Here is a 22,670-nt window from a genome sequence, read left to right on the forward strand (position 1 = left end):
ACTCTCTGCCTGCAGAAAAGCATCTTTAAATGACACTTTTCATTACTTTGCCAGTGGAGGTCTGTTTGTATTGCAGGTGCATGCAGAATGTAAATATATTTCATTTTAGGCAAATACAGACTCCTAATCTACATTCATTCACAAGCGTTTCTTTACAAACACAGGCCAGAGGACAGAAAAAAAGGATTTTATTCATATTTTTTTAACCAAACATCAATATACAGCTACACATAAGGTCTGTTAAACAGTGTCTGTCTGACATTTGGAAACGCATTCAGCGGCAGCAACATCGTCACTCTCTCTTCCATCACTTAAATCAGATTTGATCCATTTGGACATTTATGTGACAAAACATAACATGAGTTTTGGTATTTTGAGCAATATCAAGACAAAGTGCATGAGAGCAGCTCACCACTGTCTCTGCTTTCAGGGTTGCAAGATGCCAGAAATGTTATTTTGGGAGCTGACAATTGTAAATAAACGCTTCATTCTGAAAGGTGTAATAGAAAAATAGACATAAATCTGAACTTTATACTGTAGGTAACTCAACAGTGCATGCTCTAATGTGCTGATTGTACTGAATAAAACAAGAAAGAGAAAGGAAATTGTCATGCTAACATATGCTTCAGGCTGACAGCTAAGCTAACATAATAATCTGTTAATATACAGTAACTACACAGTAGTTGCAGATGATAATGACATGTATAAAAATTCTCCATCTGATCAATTGACTCAGATCTGTGCCTTCAAATATCAGATAAAACAGTTCATTAAAACTCAAATGGAAAAATAGTGTCAGTGGTGATGTTGATAATAATAAATCTATAGATTTTGTGTTTTGAATGTGACTTGTATAACTAGTGAAACTTGACTGGATTTTGTTTCCATTTGTAAATGTCTTCTTCAATTCTTCAAATTCTTATTCAAACCACATGAACACAAAACTGTGGGCACCTTCTTTCTGGCTCTATGCAACATTAGATGGTATTCATTAATTGCGACAAAGCTGTCATAAGACATAGCTACAACTGACTTCAAATATAAACTTTGGTGGGGTTCCCCCCCAGGACTGTCTTTTAACAGATCTATGAACTTAATCTTTACTCCCACCGCTGCTTGATCTGTCGAACTCTCTGTTTTTGTGTCATAGGTTGCAGCGATTACGGAAGTAGCAACATGTCAGCACACTGAGTTGACGATTTTTCTGGGTGTTGATGTACAAAATGTAATAATCTCATTATATCAATGTTGTCTTCTGTTCTTGTAAAATAAATAAATACATCTATAATATCTCCTTGCATGAGATGGTGGGATGTGACACGAGTAAGACAAAACCCTTAAACATACCAGACAATGTTTTAGACATTTCACGTGTGGATTGCTGTGTGAATTGTGAAAAATTAGTGTTGATTTTTCACTGTTTGAATATTATGTTCTGCTCAAAGCCGGCTCAAAGTACATGATAATCCTGCTGCACTCTGGGATATATATGTATATGTAACACTGGTTGGTTAAAGTTAATCAAAAAGGATCAGGATTCCAAGCAGCAGCACCCCCCCCCCCCCCTCTTCACGTCCTGTAAAATGATTGTATGTGTTTTGTAACACTTTTTGTTCCTGCCACTACTTTAATGACTACAAACCTTGGTATACAATAGATATTAACGGGGTAGTTTTAGTCATGCCGGTTTTTTTCTGTATGTTCTTTCTTATGTATTTGCTAATTGATGTTGTAAAAGTGGGATGTGGTATTTTGATTGGCAGCGGCTCTGGCTGATAGTCACTGAGGTTTACTTGGTTATACAGAACTTAAAATCTGATAATTTAAAATCAGGTTTAAATGATCACATAAAAAAAATCTGCTTGTATTTTGTCAGCTATCTTTGAACAGTGTAACAAATCAGAGGAAAGTCTTACCTTTCTTATACATGATTCACTTTATAGCTGCTAAATGAACCAGACATGTTCAGAATGGCTGATTTTATTTATTTTTAATAGTGCTAATCAATCCTAATATGATACCCCTGGGTGCGATTTGTTGAGAAGGTTGGGGCCGACACTCCATCTGGTCTGTGCATTCCACAATATAATAAATAATGTTGACCTCAAAGGTCTCTGCTACAAGCACAGCATTTATTAACGTCTTACTTTTTGTTGTGTTTTGTTTTGTCTGCATTACATGATTACAATTCTCATTTAATTGAACACAAAGATTCCAGGCTTTATGTTTTCATGAAGTTAAACTTCTTTTTTACCCTGTTTTCACTTTTGCTCTTTACTCATTTCACCCGGATCATATTTGAATCTTTCCATCAAATAAATCGTCCCTTTCTGATTTCATTGCTCCTCACTGTCTGCTTCACGTTTTCCAAGGTCACCGATCTCAAGAAAACAAGTGATTTGGCAACTATAGTAAGTATTTAAATGAGGTTTGGCAGGAAGTGCTGGAGTTTTGACTGCTCTGGAGGTACGACTGAAGTACTATTGTCACTCTTTGTTCAGGATTTGTTTTTTTTTTTTTGTTTTTTTTTATCTTTTTGCTTCCACTGAGTTGATTTAGTGATCTTGAATGTGTTTGAGTTTGAACACACTAACTGTATGTTTGAAATACAAAGCTCACGTGATGAATACTGATTCATTATTAGACAGTTCAAGATAGGATATTTCAAAAGTCGGCAAATATTTACTCCCAGTGGTCACGTGTCTTCAAGGTTTACTCATGATTTGAATTCTGGCAAATACACAACCGTACAGAGAAAATCATATATATATATATATGATATATATATAATTTTATTAATTTTTTTTAATAAGGATGTGTGGTTTCCAACACAACATGCAACATCAAACATGGGTGAAAGCACAGCTTGACAGTACAGGTTGTCACCGACATACAGTGTGATATGGCACGCCCTTTAAAAGTGTGCCCATTAGTTACCTGCAAAATATTTGTGCTTTCGTAGACAACGATACAAAGGAGAAATAACACAAGCAAATAAGGCCACATTTAATTTGTTTTTTTTTTGTGTTTTTTTTATTTTACTTTTGTCATTTTCATAAAATGTGCTTGAGATCACTGCACATTCAGAGTCATGACTTTAGTCTAAAGGGACATAAACATCCTGAAACACTTTCTGTCTTTTGTTAACCGTACAGAAACGATGGCTCTATTTGCTCATGGCTCTTTTTTTGGGCTTCCACTTGTTTGCATTGAGTGCTTGACATTCTTTCTGCTTCATAAATCAGTTCTATAGAATTATTCATTATTCATGCCTTTACTCAAATGTGAGAATCAATACAGCACACGTTAGCTTGTCCGGTTTTGTTTTGTGCATTCAAAATCTTAATCTGAGTCGATTAAAAAAAATAAATAAATAATACATTTCAGAATGCAAATAACAAAGAGACGCCCACAATGTTCAATGCATTGCTTTATTAAGTTTAGACTCTACTGTCACTATGCTAATGATCGTGAATTAATTTAATGCAAATTTGTTTGAATATCATATCAGCAAAAAATCTTTTAACAAGATGTTAAGACCTTCAGTAAAAAGACAACATGCTGACAGATATCATACAGACAGCAGGTAATTTGCTTTTGGTCGACACCTTTTTAGTGTAAAGGTCTGGTGACGTGACCTCCCTGTTGAATTAGAGTGTGAAGACTACCGTGGGAAACTGAGTAAAACAGCTACTTCAGTCGCAGATGGACGAGGAGAGATGTAGATCTTTGGAGAGAAAAGTTATAGGAGTACAATATGTGAAGACAGAGCGTGATTTGGCTTTTATTAAGGAGCTATCCCTACCTCACTAAGTAACACTTCATCCACAACTAATTCCTTACACGCAATCGCTCTTCCACCCGAACCTAATCTTTGGCAGATGACGACAATACCAGTCTACAAAGGATTCATCAATCTGGGGGTGTGCCGACATTAGCTCCACCATTTAATCAAAGTGCATTATTTGACACATTAATTCTACATAAGTTCTATTTTAATATTGTGGTTCGCCATAATTTTCATGATTATACAGTAGATAGTTGATGAAATTCTCTCTAAACAGATCACAGTTATCAATCTAAGGAATATACGGTATATCCTCTGGGTTTCTAGGTTTGTTTGACTGTACACTGTTTCCTTTGTACATATATTTGTGGTTATATATTGAATATATGGCTGAAATGATGTGTCGACTCACTGGAAAGTCTCTGTGCCTGCAGTGCATCTTTACTCATTCTCTATTCATCCAACCTGCCTGCCGTTGTGTAATCTTACATGCAGAAGGGAAAACTATGTTTGCCTTCTTCGGTGCTTGCCAACAACTTTTCAGTGTCAGTGAGGCTTTTCTAAAAGAGACAGTATCTTGCTGGACGTGCCAACAAAACATGTCGGTGGCAGTTAAATTCTGAGGTCATTGGTCGGTGTAACATAAGGGATTCGTGTCTTTTTTTTTTTATTGTTTGCTTAAATCCATACAAAGCCCAAGTTTGATGGCATTTCACAGGATTTCAAATTCTAGTCTGTCAAAAATTCAACATTAGTAGATTGTATGGTTTTTTTTGTTGTTTTGTTTTTCTAAGACTAATGTGACAGAACTGAAGTACCACCTTGATCTATTCCTTTTCAACACAGAGGTGTTGGCCTTGGTTTATAAGTGTAGGCCTGTAACACGGCGCTAAGACCCAGTAACTATAAATGATGATCACAGGCTCTCACAGTCAAAAATATGATCTCTATAATAACATTTTGCAAGTGGAGTAGCACACTCTCTAACCTTTAATGTGATTCATTCCTTGGGAATGTCTTTATTACCATATTTCAGATGTCCATGTGCAAAAATAACAACTGCAATCGCACCAGGGCATACATGGTCCTACCGTCAAGCAGTTCTGGTTTTTCACCAGGAAGGCAACAGCGCGAAGCACATGCTGCCTTCAGTGTCCTCTCGTCGTTTGAAGTACCAGGACCACACAGGCCCTCACGCCATGAATCCTCCTCACGCCTCACTTTCCTCCTCGTCCCCTTTCGTGCCTTTACTCCAGCGCTGGAAGCAGTGAACAGTGGAAGCCAGGAAGAAGCTGGTCATAATGGCCACCACGGACACTGAGATGCCGGAGAAAATGATGATGAGCAGGTCTGTTAGAGTCAGCGTAGCCTGGCACTCGCGGAAGCTGTCCTTTGAGAGCTGGGTCAGCGATACACGTCTGCCATCCATGGGGAGGGAGCACTCCATGCCTTCCACCCCTGAGTCGAAACAGGAAATAGAATCAGACAAATTCACCGTGGATGTGAATCATGCAACCGCTAATATTTCATCCCTACATCATTTCAAAGTTTACGGTATTACAAAGTGAATACATTTGTGCAAACATTATACACTGGGGATGCATTTATAAAGGAATTAAATAAGGAAATGACCCTCCAGCATCATTCATTGTGATCTATTAGAATTGTTGCATTTAAAGGTGCAACAAGTAAAATATGCAATATCTTTGCAAAAATGACACATTGGGTACTATTTATGTTTGACGGTAAAATATATTGTTTAAAGGTGAATACAGTAAAATATTTCATTAGAGGTACTGTCTGACAAATTTTTGTTTAAAGGCAAAATGAGTGGGAATGCTGCATTTATTATTTTGTTCAGATGCACTGTGACCTGTCAGGGTGACCCCGCCTTTGCCCATAGTTAGCTGGGATTGGCTCCACGACCTATGACCTTGAGCAGGATGAAGCGATGTAGAAGGGGATTTGATGGATAAATTATTGTGTTTCAAGGTGCAACATATGGTCTGATTTTCAAGGTTCAACACCTATTATGTGACAGACTGATAACCTGTCCAGGGTGTATCCTGCCCGCGCCCACAGTACACTGACATCGGCTGCAGCACTTCGCGACCCTGAACAGGATGAGCAAGATAGAAGATGGATGGATGAAATGCCTATGATTCCATTGGTAAAATCATTCGTGAAGCTACAACATTTGCTGAGGTTTAGCGTCATAACATCCTTCTGTATTGTATATGTTTTCGCATCGTGCCAGTCATCAGTCCAACAATACATTAACAACTACTTAGCCTGGCAAGCTAATCAACTAAATCATGTAATTGCACTTCAGTACCATGACTTGGGACACTGTGTCATGCTAATATCTAGTATGACTTCTCTCGAGGACGTAGGAAGCTCCAGCACTGGGACAAATATGTCTGAAGCTGTGGGTAACAATTTAAAGAGAAAGTGTCACAATGATGAAAGCTGGACTGACAGCACACTTGGTACTATCTCATAACTCTGACACAAAAGACACGCTCTTTCAAAGAATTAAAAAATCAGGAAAGAAATGTTAAACGAACCGTTTCAGCAGCCTTATTCGTATTTAATTCTGTAGTGAAGTGTTGTAAAACATCTCTATTCAGCAGGGTAATGCACTTTCTTCCTAAGACTAGAAGCTGATTTAATAACTGTAAGGTCGATCAGAAGTCTTCACTTATGAGCTGAAGCTGCACTGTGTATACAGCACATCCACCCACTGCTTCGCTGTGGTTTCACTCCTGGAATACAGCTAAAATACTCAGCAACAGTGTGATACTGTCCATTGCACGGCTGCTGTGATAGGATGAGCCTCATGAGCCTCAGCCGTTTTCTCCGACGTCAAGAAAATATAATTTTCACTCCGTTTGTGAACAGTTCGGACGCTGAAACAAACTCCCACTTGAATGGTTTTATTTTTAGCTGTTACCTTCACAGGGTGCATCTTTCAGACTGCTCTCTAAACACGGCCACTCTCATATCTCAAAAAAAAAGAAAGAAAAAAAATCGTGGTAATGTACAGCGTTAGTAAAAGGGCATGGTGTTTGAGACAGGGGCACCTTGACCAAACTCATCTCAAGATGAGGACATGATGGTAAATCATTCGGCTTTCTGCTGTCGCTTCCACCTAGCTTATTGTTGGGACATTATTTAGATGGAAAAGGACAGAGCGCTCGGCTTATTGGGTTTCAAGGATACAAGTCCTCCGGTGCACCTTCTTTTCCGACTCCCGATTACGAATGAGATCATCAACCGGATCATTAGGGTCAGTGTTATTATACTGGACCCTGCACACTGATGATACTGCCTCTCAAAATAAAAGTGTTCCATCTCACGTACTGAATCAGTCATTCATCTTACTTTATTGCTAACTTTGTTAACCTTTCAATTTATTTAGAAACAATTGCCAATAAGACATGCGGTTCCATGATTGTGTATCTTGAAAATGCCACACATGTAGCTCTGCAAAGACAATCTATACAGCAAGTGAGGAACTTTCATATTGACAATGTATTGTGTGAGAAACTAGACATATTGATGCAAGTGTTAGCTTATAGGTGGGTAGAGATGAAACCTTGCAATGTGGGCAGCTACTTTCTGCTGTTGCTGTGCATGCAAATGGACAGCCTTTGCAGCGCATCAGTCCTGAATCTTTTTTGCCAAAAATTCAGTACAATTTTCAGAATGCTTTTGTGACAAGATGGATGAGATAGTCAGCCAACTATAATACCTAATGATTTCAATTAAGTACACACAGTAACTCTGAGCTGAATTCTATTCTTGTTTATTTGTGGCTTGTTTTTTGTTTGAGTCTTTTTTTTGCAAATGTATAGGTGATATGTAGACATCCAGAGTGAAACTGGGTGAGGATAAAAAACATAATTATTCGTGGGAGCATGGTGCTGTTTTTCCATGATCGTCTTATTTACTCACTACTGTATTAATTGGCTTTGCAACTGAACTCGCAAAGAGCTTGATAAAACTTAGTGACACTAATCCCTACATACATCATACAGATCCTCACATTTCGTTTAACATTCAATTAGTAGCAAGCATTATATAATGCACAGACACAAGAGAGAATAAAGCACAGTGAGGCTTTAACTTATATTGGATTCAGATTGTTTTCATTGTTGTGCAACATGGAAACTCTCAGAGGAAAGGTCAAGATGTAGCATCAGACCTTCAACTCTCTCACTTTTCATTTATTGTTTTGATACATCCAACTCAGTAGTGAATTGAAAGCCTTTGAAAGCATTGCGGAATACTTCAGCAGCCTCAATCAAGGAGTCAAAAAAGCAGAGCCAGCACCAAGAAAGAGGCTGTAAACTGACAAGCAGCCAGCACCATCAATCCTAGTGCAGCGAGAAATGAGCACATTGGCTCCTGGCATGATCCGTCCACAGACATGTCTGCCATATGCCGTCATCAAAACAAATATACAGCTTGCTGCATGTGAGAAAACTGCTCATTCAACCATTCTGATGAACATGAACGAGCCACCTGCTGGCCCACCAAAGTGCACAATACATAATGAGAATAATTCAAACATATATTTTGAATGATTTCACTCCATTGAGTGGCTTTCACCTAAGATATTATTAATTGGAATTTTAATCCACCCCGAAAATTGTTTTTTTTGTTCATTCATATACTGGAAAAAAAAATATTAAACAGTATTATGACATTTCATTAAAGAAAATGACCAGGCTTTGTCTTTTGTTAGAGTTATGACGTCTGCCTGAGGCATTTCGGTTTGGTCTCACTTAGATTAAATCAGTATGAAATGAAGATAAATGGAGCAGCAGTCTGTTTTTAAATAGTAACAGCTTCTATTTCACCATTTAAATTTCAGATCACAATGGAATGATGCATTGAACACTGACAGTACGTTATGCAGTGAAGTACTCCGTGCTCTTCTGTTACTGATCACATTTTGAATAAAGTTACTTTGTTGATGTTTCTTAGAATACATGTTTCTCAAACACACTATATCTCTACAACTTCTCTCCTCTTTTTGGATTATCAAAGATTTCTCTTGAACAATGACCCTACCCAATGCTTTGGAGAATGTGCAGGTTGTTCATCTTTACCTGGCCATAGATTTTAACGCCTTGTGTATATCCCAGAAGTCAAAAATGAAACTAAACACCTGTGAGGTTTTCTGGCCCCTCCATCTGGAATGAGGAAAGGCTCGTAACATTGCAGATGCAATAAAATTCTACAATACAGAGAACTTTATTGTTTTGGCTCATGCGATTTGTTTCTTATATAATCTTTTTGTTCCTCTGTGGTGACAGGCATCCTTTAAGTGATTTTTTTTTGTTAAGTCTTTCTAAGCTGCTGTCTTAGCCAGGGTCAATCTTGAGAAAATCTTGAACTCAATTACTTTCTTACTTTTGTACACCTGTTTTCTCAAAAAAAAAAAAGAAAGGAAAAAAAATGCAATTGCCCTTAAATGTATATGGAGATGTGTTGGACTGTGTCTCTGTGTGTTTGTCTTGTGAAAGACTGGCAAAGTGTTCAAAGTGTACCCTGCATTCATCCAGCTGGGATCGGCTGGATGAATGCAGGGATCCCCCCCCCCCCCCCCCCCTTTTATTAAATAAATAATATTTCTCCTAACTGTACAAATAAAAAATCAGACTTTTTTTCTTTTGGATTGATGTGTGTTTGCACTTTTTGTTTTTGTTTTTTTACAAATCCACTCAGATGAATGACTGGCTGTTAAACATGAGTGGGGGAGAAGGAAAACAAATGTGGAGTATTGAGAAAGGCCAGACGGAGACGGAACGCCCTGACCTTGTTGTAATTAATTGTTCAACAGCAGCTTGAGTGAAAAGTCACCTTTTTGCGTCATTGCCACACAAGTCTGAATAGAACTGAAAATGTAATCTACTGGAGAGCCTGTCTCGTTGGTTTGTGCCAGAGATAAATGGATCAAATTCATATTCACAATGCACTTACTGTGACGGCAAATAACCCATCACTGCAGAGACATAGCCCTTGCCTTTTGAGACAGTCCTGTCTGGTCTTGGCTGTTCGGGTTGCCTAAATTCATAAGCATGATCCTGGAGGACACATGCCCTCAGCAGGATTGCAGAATAGTCACATTTCTCTTTTTTAAAACCAGAATTGCTGAATATAATTGCACGTCTTATACCTCTCTGACGTCTGAAGATAACCTAAATGTTCTGAGCTTAATTTTATGCTCATGACATGCCATGCAGTATCAAAGGCTAAACTTGGGGGTTCTGAATTCACATGCATTCATATATACATATTCAGTGCAATAGAAATGCCCAAAATGAAGCGACTGGAATATGCAAGGCTTGCAAGGAGACACAAGTAGCTTTCCAGTGGGGTTATATTGTTGCACGGAAGCACTGAAATTACACAATAGGGAAAAGAGACTAAGACTGTCTGACAAATGGGGAATTACTGAACAGCTGTGGTGCTCAGTGAGAAGTGGAAATCTTCTGGGAAGAACATCATAATGACAGTTTCTCAAAATTACAAGCCGTCTATGGCAGAAGAGGTCCAGACTTTCAGTAACCTGGTTTCTGATTACAGATGCAGGAGACTGAAGATGGAGACTGGAGGTATGTTTACGGAGAATTGCTAATCGTGAGCAGCTTCCCATTAATTAGTTTCTATGCAAAAAACCTGGCTGATTACATTCATTTCTTTGGCAATGCATATATGCATACACCTTGCTTGGCAATAAAACAAATAAAAGAAAAAGCTAAAACAGACCCAATTTTATTTTGTGCAAATGTATTGATTAAAAAGGAACTAATAGTTGCTTTTTAATATGACCAACATAGTGCTATCCACTGTATTGCTGCCCAAATGTAATGGAAAATAGCTTTGTCGTCCCATCTATCTTTCCAAACGCTCAATATCCACTTCATCCAGACTCGTGTAATGGGAGGCTGGAGTCAACAAAGGGCAAAAGGCGGGGTAGACTATTGACACATCACCAGACCACCACAGAGAGACAATCACCCTCATGAACTTATTACACCTCCAGAAAATGTAGTCATGCTTATATTTTGGTGGGAGGAAGCTGCCGGACCTGAAAAAAAGTATACAAGGTTTATTCTTTTCTAAAATTACTTATTGATCATGTTTATTCAATTGTTTCCATGTTGGTTGTGAAAACTGTGTGTATGGATTAGGAAGCTGTCAATACATTTTTGATACGGGGGTAAGTAAAATTGATTCAAATAGGTTCAATCATTTATGGAAACTTTGGGCTTAACTTTTAACATTTTTTCAGACCTTGGGGTTGCCTCATTTTCATCATGCGATATCACCAATATCACTCACGCTGTCTCGTTCTGCTGATAAGTTAAAGATTACAAAAAAATTCAGCATTTTACACCTGAAAAAAAAAAATTCATTTGCAACTCTATTTTGACTAAATTAATCTTTTAACATTTTATCTATGCACTTTCAATGAAAGAGTACATTTTTATATTTTTATTGCCATGGTTATAAATATCAAAAACTTCTCTTAATTTCAAACTGAATATCACTTGGAGGGATGGATGGATGGATGGATGGATGGAAACTGTTTATTTGGGATCTGCATAATATAGTTGGAGTCATTTGCTTATGCTCACAATCATTAGTGTGTGCAAGAAGTCCATCTATGCTAATTGCTGCTATTGAGTTTCTGTGTGTTCTTATCTTTATCGTACAATAATTAATTCATGGCTCTGTTCAGAGTTCATGCTTCAGTTGCTCTAATTAAGAACTCCACCTCCTTCGCAGGACTGTCGTCATAGTTGAATAAGCAAATCGAGCATTAATAGAGGCAGTTGATAAGCTTTGTGACGGCCATTATCCAGGACGGCCGACGTAAAACTCAATGAAACCCCGACAGAACCAGACTAACTTGAGCTCACGTCGTCGTACACACTCAGGATTTTATGACGAGGATTTTACTTGGTCTTGAGGATTTGAAACTCAAAAAGAAGAGTAAGAAAGCAAGGAGTGCGTGAGGGGAAACTGACTTTGTTTGAAGGTTGAACATGCTGCATGATCAGTTCAGTGCCATTCCTCTAAAAAGTATATATCAGCTGCAGACATGATTTCCTGTCATTTTATATCGAGCGATAACGAATTATGATAAAGGCATATGGTGCCTGTGTCTTTATATGCGTTTGGAAAGTCTTAAATGAAATGAGAACACTTCTATCATAAGTTATAGTGACAGCTGAGGATTTCAAGAGGCAGTAACTACCGATTTTTCAATATGTTATTCTCAGAGTTCATAAATAACTCTAGTATGGTCACAAAAGTGTGGTCTTGGATCATGGCTAGTGTATGATATTGTAACACAAAACTCGCCGTCACACTACCAGGTATGTCGGCCCACACAGCTACGTTACATTCCTGGCGCAGACAGTTGATGGATTACACCCGGGATTACAGCCGGTCGGCGGGATAGGCTATCTGCTGTCTCGGCCCGTGATTGATCTACCTGGCAGTGGCAGACTGATATCAGAAGCCTGTATCTCCTACCTCCCTCACCACCACACCGTCTGTCCAGATTGATCTCTGCACCAATAGCTGAGACAAAAATCACTATGATGGTATGTATGCAGACTCGTGAGGGAGTCGGGATTCACTTGCCCCCTAAAACAATAGTGTCTCACTCCTTGAAAACTCCAGTTGGGAAAATGATTCATAAAACTGTCCACTCCCATTTTCATTAAGCAAGATGAATGTTCCATTCATACCCAGCAGACATTAACAGCGCCGGGGCGATATAATTGCAGTGGAATGACGAATTATTCGGCTACAATTAAGAGTTCGATGGAAATCTGAAAGAAAAATGATGAGTGATTCATAGAGGCAGGGAATGAGAATCAGGGTTGAGGAGAGCACTGCAGACGAGAATGTGTGCAATGAATGCACAAAATGACAAGTATTCATGTGACAGTGTGAGGGTGAGTCATTCGGCGGGGATTCCTCCCATGTGGAGACATTGTTGCACCATAGGCATATTTAAAATACCCCACAACAAAATGCACATGCTTGTCCGTTCAAATATACATGAGCAGATCGGGGCCAAACAGCGGATGAGTGGTTCAGACTTTCACTCCACAGTTTGATTCCAGTCATGGTGCCTTCTTTGTAAAAAGTGTGTATGTTCTCTATGTGCAAGCATTAGAAATCAGATTTCCAATCCTGGTCTGGCGGGCTTCTGGTGTTGCAGATTTTAGGTCTCGTGCTGCTACAACGCACCTGATAGCAATGAGAGGCTTCTTATTGGCCTTTCTGGGATGACATGATCGCTACATTCATGCATTATGATTTAGTGAGACATCTGAAACATGCAAGACATGGGCTCTACAATACAGCTGTGCAATCGACAGCATTGTCGCTGGCAACAGCTGCAGCTTCCTCAACCAAATTTAGATAAAACATATTTGGAAGATAAATGGATTGGTCATTTTTTTTCACCATCATTAAAAGAAAAAACCCACTATGTTACCATTTATCATTAATAATAATAATGTGATTATAATAGGTGGATATGCAAGAGTCAGAAGCATGTATAATGCACAGTGCTGCATTTAACCAGTAAAATAATACTTTTTGGCTTTTCACCTTATATTTCTGACACGGGCAGATTATCCCTCTCTGCCTCTGCACATACAGCAGCTGAAGCTATCAAACTAATTCTGTCCACCTTTTCACACCAGTCTCTCCCTTGCCAACTCCCTCTCCAAACTCCCACCCTCCTCTCTTTCTCCCATGCCAACTTTAAATAAACATTAAATTAGGTCAAGATAAAAACAAGCTGTCAGCCTGTGTTAATAGAACAGATATTTTTCTCATCGTGTACCCAAGGGTGGGGAAGATAGAGAGTGATGCTGTGTCGGAGCTGCGTGGAATCGTGTGCTGGCTTCGTACTGCTGGTCAGTAGCGGCATATTTTCATGGGGTGTTTGCTCGGTGCGATAACAAGTCCCAAAGGAGCAACTCGATAGGCTGCGAAGGAAAATTCTGACTTTGACCCTGTCACATGAACTGCGATGCTGTAGTGAAACTGTTCAGGTCACGACCAGTGTTGATAGAAAAGCCTCAGCCATAGTCTTTCCCATTCCCCATGAGACTTGGCCTGCCCGGCCCTGTAGGCAGCTCGAGCTCCAATTACCCTGGCCAATGTGCCGTAGAACTGTGTCACTCTGAATTATACATGGCCTTTGTTCATCCTTAACCCAAGAGCACTAGAGACAGCAGTGGATCATGTTTACACTCATCCTCCCATTAAAACATTTATAAACCTGATTGGTGGCAAAAAACAAAACAAAACCAAAAAAAATCCTCTGAGTGTTACCAAAAAACAAGGACAAAAAAAGCAAGCCTTTGCTGCTCAACAACATTTGAAAACAAAATGTATTGGATTTAGCTGGGAAATGACAAATAACGACCATTCATGCACAGGACCGCTTACAGGGAATCAGTTATTTCTTTCCAGAGAAGTTCTTGAGCATCTTCACTCATCAAGCTGACCTGCAGTAATCAAACTCATGCAAACTGGAAAGTGTGCTGCACCGGGCGCTTGACGTCTCCGGGGAAATCAAGATGTGAAAAATGAAATGGGAATTGGGTTTACAGCATGAGCACTGCAGCTGCTACATTATGCAGCCTTTCACTGAGAAAGCCACAGCTATCTTGGGAAGAAGGTTTTTGTTTTCTCTACACTCATCGACACCTGTATTTTGTATCGGTGATGCTTTCACGAGTGGAAAAAAAGACCTCAGAGACAAGCTTATGTGTAAATATTTAACCTTTTGGTGTATGCATTATAGTGAGCATGGTACTGGATTGTGATTTTTTTTTTTTGACAGGTAGTAATAGGATGACTGATAAAACTTTGCAATAAAAAAATTGCTGCGACTTTAATATTTGCATTTTTCATACCTTTTATAAACTTTTTAAACTTTTGCACCTTTGCATGCAGTCAGATGGGCTTTAAATTCCCAGCAGGTACTCAGATGGTAACATCACAGACAAATTCAGAGGCAGCTCTTCTGTTTGGTGGCAAATCATCACAAAAAACACTTTCTATTATCCCGAGGAAATGTAAATTCCTGTGCCATCAGATTGGAGGAGAGATGAAATGTGGAAAGCAGAGCACAGTGGAAACCAGAAATCACTGGCAGATGGTCAAAGAAAATGTTCTCCAGGACAGAACAGTAGTTTTGGGACACATTTAATTTTTTTAAATATATTTTTGGATTTGGATTCAGTAAGAGACATTTCCACCTCAGTACTGTGACATATTGTATTAAATATGGTAGATAATCATTCAATCTCAGTTGAATTACTTTGTCGTGACAAAGTTGGCAACAAACACCCAATTTTGTTTTAGTGAGTGGATATTTCACTTCTCTTTATTGTGGAGAGAAAACCGTTGACCAGTCATGCTGACTGTATATGAATTTTACATTGTGATTGCAATACGATGAGACTCTATCGTACACGTTTCACTTAATCAGAGGAGCTTCGTGCAGCCTCCAAGAAGTGGTTGGAAGTACTGATCAGCTTATATCCAACTTCAGCTATGACGATGAAGTGCGCAAAGTTTGCAGCCTTGTCTGTTGTTGCAGACTTGATTGCTCAGCACTTCCATGACAACTTCCAAAAAAATAACTACAACTATTCTGAAATCATCAATAATTTTGTTGCACATTTCAGTCAATCCAGATCAGCATGAAAAATATTGATATAAAGGAATCATTTGACCTTTTTAATCAAGACATAACTTAAAGCCTTGGTTAAGAGGCTGCATTAGAAAACATAGTACAGTTTCCTAAACGATATAACTCAATAGATTTGTTTTATTATGAAGCTGAAACACCCACTAAGACGAAAATAACACATTAATGTCCTCTGCAATTTAAAACATAATTTCTGTCTTCGTAATAGATTTTCCGCTGCGATAAATGAGATTTTAAGTTGAAACACCCACGCTGATCGCTGTTTGAGTTGATAAATATTGAAAAGCCTATGAAGTCAAGCTCATTCACTAATGACAGTCCATCTGTTGTTGTGCAACCTCTTCCAATACAGCATTGCACGGGATAGGTCATTGCATTTTTCTGCAATCAAGAGCTCAGTCATTACGTTAATTAGGTCTGGCTGTATGCTGCCTGCATGTGTGAGCCAGTTGTGTTTGTAAATCCAACTCACTATAAACCTCCCTGCTGCTCAGCAACTCCCACAGAGACAGTGTGACACAACACATTTTCTTTTAACTTTTTAAATGATCATAACCGAGTCCAAGTCATAAACAGTCATCATATCAACTAAAGAGGATGAAGTGACTTGGAGAATTATGTTAAGAATGCAATTTTTTTACTAATATGCAAAGGAATTTTTACTTTACTCACAATTTTATTATATTTTTCATACTGTTCCGTTGTCTGAAACTTTTGGAAACCTTGTTTAAATAGATATTCTCAGCTCAGTGAATCAACTTCTGAATTACTTTTCTTACCCTTAAAAACAAATTAGTCTATTGTGAAAAACATCTACAAATGCTTTTACCAATGTGATATCTGACTTCCAACTATTGAGGCATAGCATTTAAAAACGTCTGAAAGAAATCAAAACACATCTTTCCCCAATAAAAAAAAAAAAAAAAAAAAAAAGATTGCTTATTACAAATAACCAAAGCTGTGCGTGTGTGTTTGTGTTTGTGTGTAGCTGTGTGTTTTGTCCAGGCTGGTGGACTCATCTCTCGGGTCAGAAAGCAAACACTCACTGATGGGGATGTAAGAGCTGCATATGAGGTGAGATACGCATTACTAACTCAATTTGAGAGTGTGTATACTCTGAGGCCAGCTGGCAACCATGCCAGCAGCTTGGCCAGGCCGTTGGCTTCTCCTTTGTAGTTGATGTCTGCTTGGCCAGCACCACTAATGCAATTCATTATGCCTTGGAGATGACAACACTTAGAACCTGTGATTAATGTATTTGCAACTTCTTGCTAGGGGGAATTGGGTAATCTTACCAGTTTGTCCACTTTGCTTCCACACAGGCTCAAACTTGTTTGTTGTTTTTTTTTGGGGGGGGGGGGGTCTGAAAAGAAAGGGAGAGCAGGACTGCACCGGGTACACAATGCCCTAAATGTACATGGAGCTCCCGTTTGTGAGTTGTCAGCAGTTTCATGCAGCGTACTAGTTTTGAGTGGAGCTGACTTAAGGGATTTGCTGGATCACAATTCGGATTCAAGATAATATCTTAACTCACAAATTGTAAAATATTGTCAGCGAATCTCTATTGTGACATCAATGTGCAGCACTTTGAAAGTTTTTGTGTTGTGTTAAAGGGGTCATATTATTCAGCTTTTCAACACTTTCACATGGGTCTTGTTGGTCCAAAAAAGTTGTGTCCAAAGTTTATTGCCATTAAGTCCAGCTTTTCCTTGATTTTCAGCCATTTCAATATTGGATCATAGGAGCTGAATTCAGAATCCGCTGTGTCTCGGTGAGCTGGACTGGCTCCGCTCACACATTCCCATCTTTGGAAGAGGAGGAAGTACTTCACGTGATGCCATGTGCCAGAGCTGAGCTGCCTTATTGTGGGAAGGTCAAAGGGAGCACCAACAAAAAAAAGAAAAAAAAAAAGGGAGCACCTTCCTTGATTGGGATTGGCTAAACCCCTGATGACACTATATAGAGTTTGATTTATGATTCGCTCATTGGAGCACACACTTGACTGAAACAAACCAGGGACTTCTGGGGCATCATTCCAAGGTATGGGGATTGACATTACTGTTGGAACACCATTAGAAAGTGAATTTTGCACAATATGAGTCCTCTAAGTTAATATTCTACTTTGCTTGGGCTTGTATTTGTCATCTGTAATGCTCATTGAAACAGGACACAAAGACATTCCTATCTTGAGTCACTGCTATTCAAGCCTTTGAGTCTGGAAGTTCTTTTGATACACAGGTCAGTTTTCCACACCCCAATTAGCCTTGGAACTGTGACAGACACAAGTCCTTACACTTTTACATTTGAGACCTTTTCTCATCAAAACACTCGCTTCATAGACAGCATTTTTAGTATACATTTGCTTTCAGCCATGTTCAAATTAAAGCCTCAAGAAGATAAACTAAATCCACACACTATGTCAAATCTAAGATCACATCCAACTATGATAACAGCACGAGTTACTAGCCATGTGTGGCTGAGCTGTCAGATCTGTTTATTCGTGCCTTTTTGCTCCGGCATGTTCGTCTGCTCTTATGAGATAACTACCGTCTGTGTCCTTTCCAAGGACGTGACAGTAATATATTCATTGTTGACCTTCAATAAAAAATTTTTAAAACAAACAAACATGTGTTAGACATCTTGAATATAACATAGATTTAAGTAAATGTATCTAAAAAATTAATGTGTATTGACACACTTCTGGACAATCCTAATGATTTCTGTGTTATCCAGGACATATCTCCAGCTGTTCTGATTGCTAAAACCAATGTAGGCAGCATTATTAGTACTTCTAAGAGACACGATGACCCCCCCCCCCCCCCCCCCCCCCCCCCCCCCCCCCCGTTTTGTGCCTCTGTTAAGCATGCACACATTGAGAGTGCCTCACAAATCTGCCAAAACTTCAGCCCCTGTTATCTAACTCAACCCTGCAGGCTAAATCACAGTGGTAGATGGAGTGTATAGTAGAAGCCTAAAAATTCACATGGACTGAGCAGTACATACAAGAACAGCAGAGAGGGTTGATTTTCATTGGTGCAGAAAAAAGGGTCACAGGGTATACAATAATACAATGTCCACCAAATGGCAAGTGTTATGTAAAATTGTGTCCTATATAAAAAATAAGGTGCACATGGATCAATATAACATACAAAGGATGGGCACTATGCTTGGTTGTATAAGAAATACAATGTAAATTATTTGGCATTAAGCCATTAAACAACACTGTACTTTAGGTTTATGTCTTTTAAAATTGATTTAGTCTTAAATTAAAGCAACCTTATAGTCGATACATTGACACAACTGCTATTGTCTCATATTACACCATTAATATTACACATTATGGGCTATGGGGGTGGATGGAGAAAGAGACAAAATTAGAACAAGAGAGGGAGGGGGTTTCCTCTCCTACAGGGATAACATAAATAGACCTAGGATGTGTTGTGGCACTGGATTTGCCATGATTCTCTTGGATGTTGTACTCAGATACCCTCTATGTGGGTCAAGCATAGGGATAGAAAATGGATCCTTAGATGCTGGCACTCACCATTTGGAAGCTTGTGACTGTTCTCCATCAGCCATGTGAACAGGTTGGCAAAATTGCAATTGCACAGCCAGGGGTTGCCCTCGAGTCTCACCACCCGTAGGGAGGGCAACTGACTTAGTGCCCCCACCTGTAGTGTAGAAAGTGCATTACGTTCCAGTTCTAGCTCTCTCAATGAAGTGAGGCCCAAGAAAGCATCTTCATTCACCATGCTCAGATATGGGTTGTTTCCCAGTCGTAGTTTTATCAAGCTCCGGGACTCCCCAAAAGTCCCCTTGGGGATTTCAGTCAAGTTGTTGCTGCCCAGGTCCAGGAAGACCAGCCTGGAAGAGGTACTAAGGGTCCCTGGTTCTATGTGGGAGAGGGAGTTGTTCCGCAGGTCCAAGTAGACCAAGTCACTGTACAGAACCAGGAAGTCCGAAGGGATACGGGGTATCCAGTTGTCGGCCAGCAAAAGCCTACGGACATCCAAAGGGATCTCATTGGGGAGACGGGTCAGTCCACGGCCGCTGCAGTCCACAGTGTGGGGATCTGGACACAAGCAGGTCACTGGACAGTTTTCCCCCCGGGTCCATGAGACAGAGGATAGCAAAATGAGGATAAGCTGAAGCCAGCAGACACATGGCAACATGGTCAAGGGGGTGCAATGAGTTACAGGAGAAAGTGGCTTAGGCTAAGGGCAGACAGGAGAGAATGGGTGCAGGTTTAGAACAAGAGGGCGAGGGGTCAGGGGGCAGGAGATTGGGACAAGGGGGGGGAAAGGGTAAAGTGAAGGGGGTGGAGGGGCTCAGTCCTGCTGGAGGAACATCCCTGTCATTACAGAGATGAATATCTGGAGCGGCTCAAGCACTGTGAGACAGCAGAGCAGCGGCAAAAAGATGTTTTCCAAGAGATCGTGTAGCAAGCCGCCTGGATAGAATAGCAGCCTGCCTGCTTTGAATGAACCAAGAGAGGGAGATAGTACGCGGTATGTAGCGGGGGAGCAGGAAAGACCGAGCTTGACAGAGAGGGGAGGGAAGCTTCGAAGAGGTGAATACACACGAGCAAGCTGGGAGTCAAGAGAAGTCAGGGGTACAGACAAGGGAGAGGGGGGTTGAGGAGGAGGCTCAGTCCACCACACTACCCCACGGTTGATCTGGCAGTAGTGACAGACAAAGACAATAAGGTCTCTGACACAAAAGGATATAAGAGGCTGTGATTCAAGCATGACACGCAAAGAGTAACATTGTTGCATCCCTCCATTAGTCCCAGGTCTCTGTGTAGAAATGCCTGATGGTCTGAAAAGCGAGAGAGAGAAGCTCACGGTACATCGCTCAAGTGTGGAGTAAGGCTGCTCCCCCCCACCCCCTTTGTTATTCTCTCTCTATCTCCCAATGCCCTGCAACATGCTGTAAAAACAAAGCCCGGCTCGGTGTCAAGCTGTCCGGCTTCGTATCGAGGCTGTGTGAGAAAGAATCCAAACGTCCAGGCAGGAGCCTCGTGGATGCAGATTGTAGCTCAGAGCTGCACACAGCCATGCCAATCCAATGTCTGCCTCTGAATCTCCCACGGTTTATCTCATGCCCTCTCCTTATTTCCAGGGGGGCGTGCCTGAGCCACGCTGTCAACATGTGATGTCACTTCCTCTTGTGTGAGAAAATTATGATTGGTTGTGTCCAAAAAATATTGAAAATAGTGTTTGATTTTTATTTATTTTTTTATTATTTCAATGTCAGCTAAATTGGGAGATTTAAAAAAAAAAGTTATTTAAACCTGTTTTAAAATTTTCCGAATAGAATAGAATAGAATAGAATCCCTTACCAGTGGTTGTTTTAAAAAAAATGTTTTAATCAAAACTAACTTAAAAACCTATATTCACATTGAAAGTGTTGCTCTCTGTCTCAAAAAGAGAGAAAGATTTATATTATCATATGATGTTATATTACATTCATATTATTTGATATGAATGTTAAAACTAATATATTGAAATAATTGATTGATTTATTGATTGGTTGATTGATTTACTGATTGTACTTTACTCAAGACACCTGTTGACTGATTGAATCAAGTTTAGTTAAATGGAAAGAGGGAATTAAGTCGTTTACTATATATTTACTGCTCAACATTATTTTTGAAAATGTTTGCAATATTTGCTCATTAGTTGTTATTCAACATAACTAAAAACAAAATACTATGAAGTACAAAGTCAATGTAACAAATGTGGGAAATTATATTTTAATGCATTTGAAAAATATGCACAATATTTATTTCCCGCTAACAACGGGTTTTTAAAAGGATAAATTTACTTCATCAATCTCAAAGCACCATACATCCCAACAGGTCAATTATCCCCAGAAAAAGTATTCTTTACTATGAGATTCCATTTATGCATTTCTTTGACCTCGCTACTTTAAAGAGCAGAAACAAGGCGCTATGAGCCTCAACTCACAATGGAGAGAGTGGGATTAATTTAGAATGTGCAATGAATTTTCAAATGGGATTTTCTCCTATAGGTAAATGCAATTATACCAAGGTTGTTGCAAAGCGGACGACGAATTAGAACAGTGGAGATGAGGGCAGCGTGAAATTCCCAAGACGTGCTGTCCTGCATGGTAATCATTCTTTTCCACAAAGAGAGCATATCCACAAATGATAATGCAATGCTTTAATAAGTCTTCATTCATATCAGCAAGCACACAAGTGGTTGAATTTCACGACACACACTTCATAACAGCCAGACAGCTGGCAATCACATATAACTGACTTCATCACAGGTAATCTAATATTACCGATCATTGCTGGAGGCGTTGACTGAAGTCAGAGGAGCTTGCAGCATCACACTGTTGAATTTCTGCCACAGCGCCGAGAGATCGAAAGCCGCGCTGTCATCAAAAAGGCAGATTTTGATCACAGTTGGCATTTGTAAGCTGAAAAACAGTGAAAGCTGAGGCAGCTTCAGTTGTTCCCTGCACACACACATTTCAACTGTACGTCCCACTGTGATAATTGAATAGAGCAGCAGAACTGTTTTGCACATGATGCATAAATATTTGCTGGCTCATGAGCTCGTTGATGCTCTTCTCCAAAAGAAATTTTAATGCACTGTGTGACACAGCTTCCAATGAGATAACCTTGAACCTGGCCAATAAACTAAATAACAACTATTCCCATCACACTGATGACAGGATTTTACATTACTCTGCAAAGAATTTCTTATGCTTTTTAGCTTTTTTATGATAGTATACATGCTATTGTATTTATAAACATGAAGCATCATCTTTTTTGCTTGGTAGTGGTGTGCTATTAACTGTGTTCAGCATTAGTGATTATGGGCATTAGCTATGGATCCAAAGAGTGGAGTTACTCAGTTGCTCATAAAAAATAAGGAGATGTAAGGGAATAAAAGTGATGCTCTATAATCTGGCACATAAAATTAAATCATTGACAATGAAAAGAAGTAACTGAGACAAACTACAAACGTGCAGACAGCAGCTGACAGGTCATTGGAAGGTAATGTTCATTTAAGGCACCGCAGGCACTGTAGATATAACACTAACATAAATTTTAAAGACAGTTTGATATCTTTCCAGTTAGTT

At 39.4% G+C, this 22,670-nt stretch overlaps 1 protein-coding gene across 2 annotated transcripts; it reads right to left on the bottom strand.

Moving 5' to 3' along the window:
- Positions 1–171: 171 nt before the first annotated feature.
- On the bottom strand, positions 172–20,617 carry lrrc38b (leucine rich repeat containing 38b). Of its 2 annotated transcripts, XM_080495168.1 has the most exons (3): positions 19,304–20,617; positions 19,099–19,225; positions 172–5,245 (listed from the first exon to the last, which is right to left on the bottom strand). In XM_080495168.1, the coding sequence occupies exons 1-3, from the start codon at positions 19,724–19,726 to the stop codon at positions 4,998–5,000; spliced, it is 798 nt and encodes a 265-aa protein (XP_080351294.1). In that variant the 5' UTR covers positions 19,727–20,617; the 3' UTR covers positions 172–4,997. The 2 variants fall into 2 exon arrangements, with proteins under 2 accessions (XP_080351294.1, XP_080351293.1); XM_080495167.1 differs by having other exon boundaries at positions 19,099–20,617.
- Positions 20,618–22,670: the final 2,053 nt, after the last annotated feature.

This window comes from Blennius ocellaris (genome assembly GCF_963422515.1).
Source record: "Blennius ocellaris genome assembly, chromosome: 4".
In the NCBI taxonomy this organism is placed as follows: domain Eukaryota; kingdom Metazoa; phylum Chordata; class Actinopteri; order Blenniiformes; family Blenniidae; genus Blennius; species Blennius ocellaris.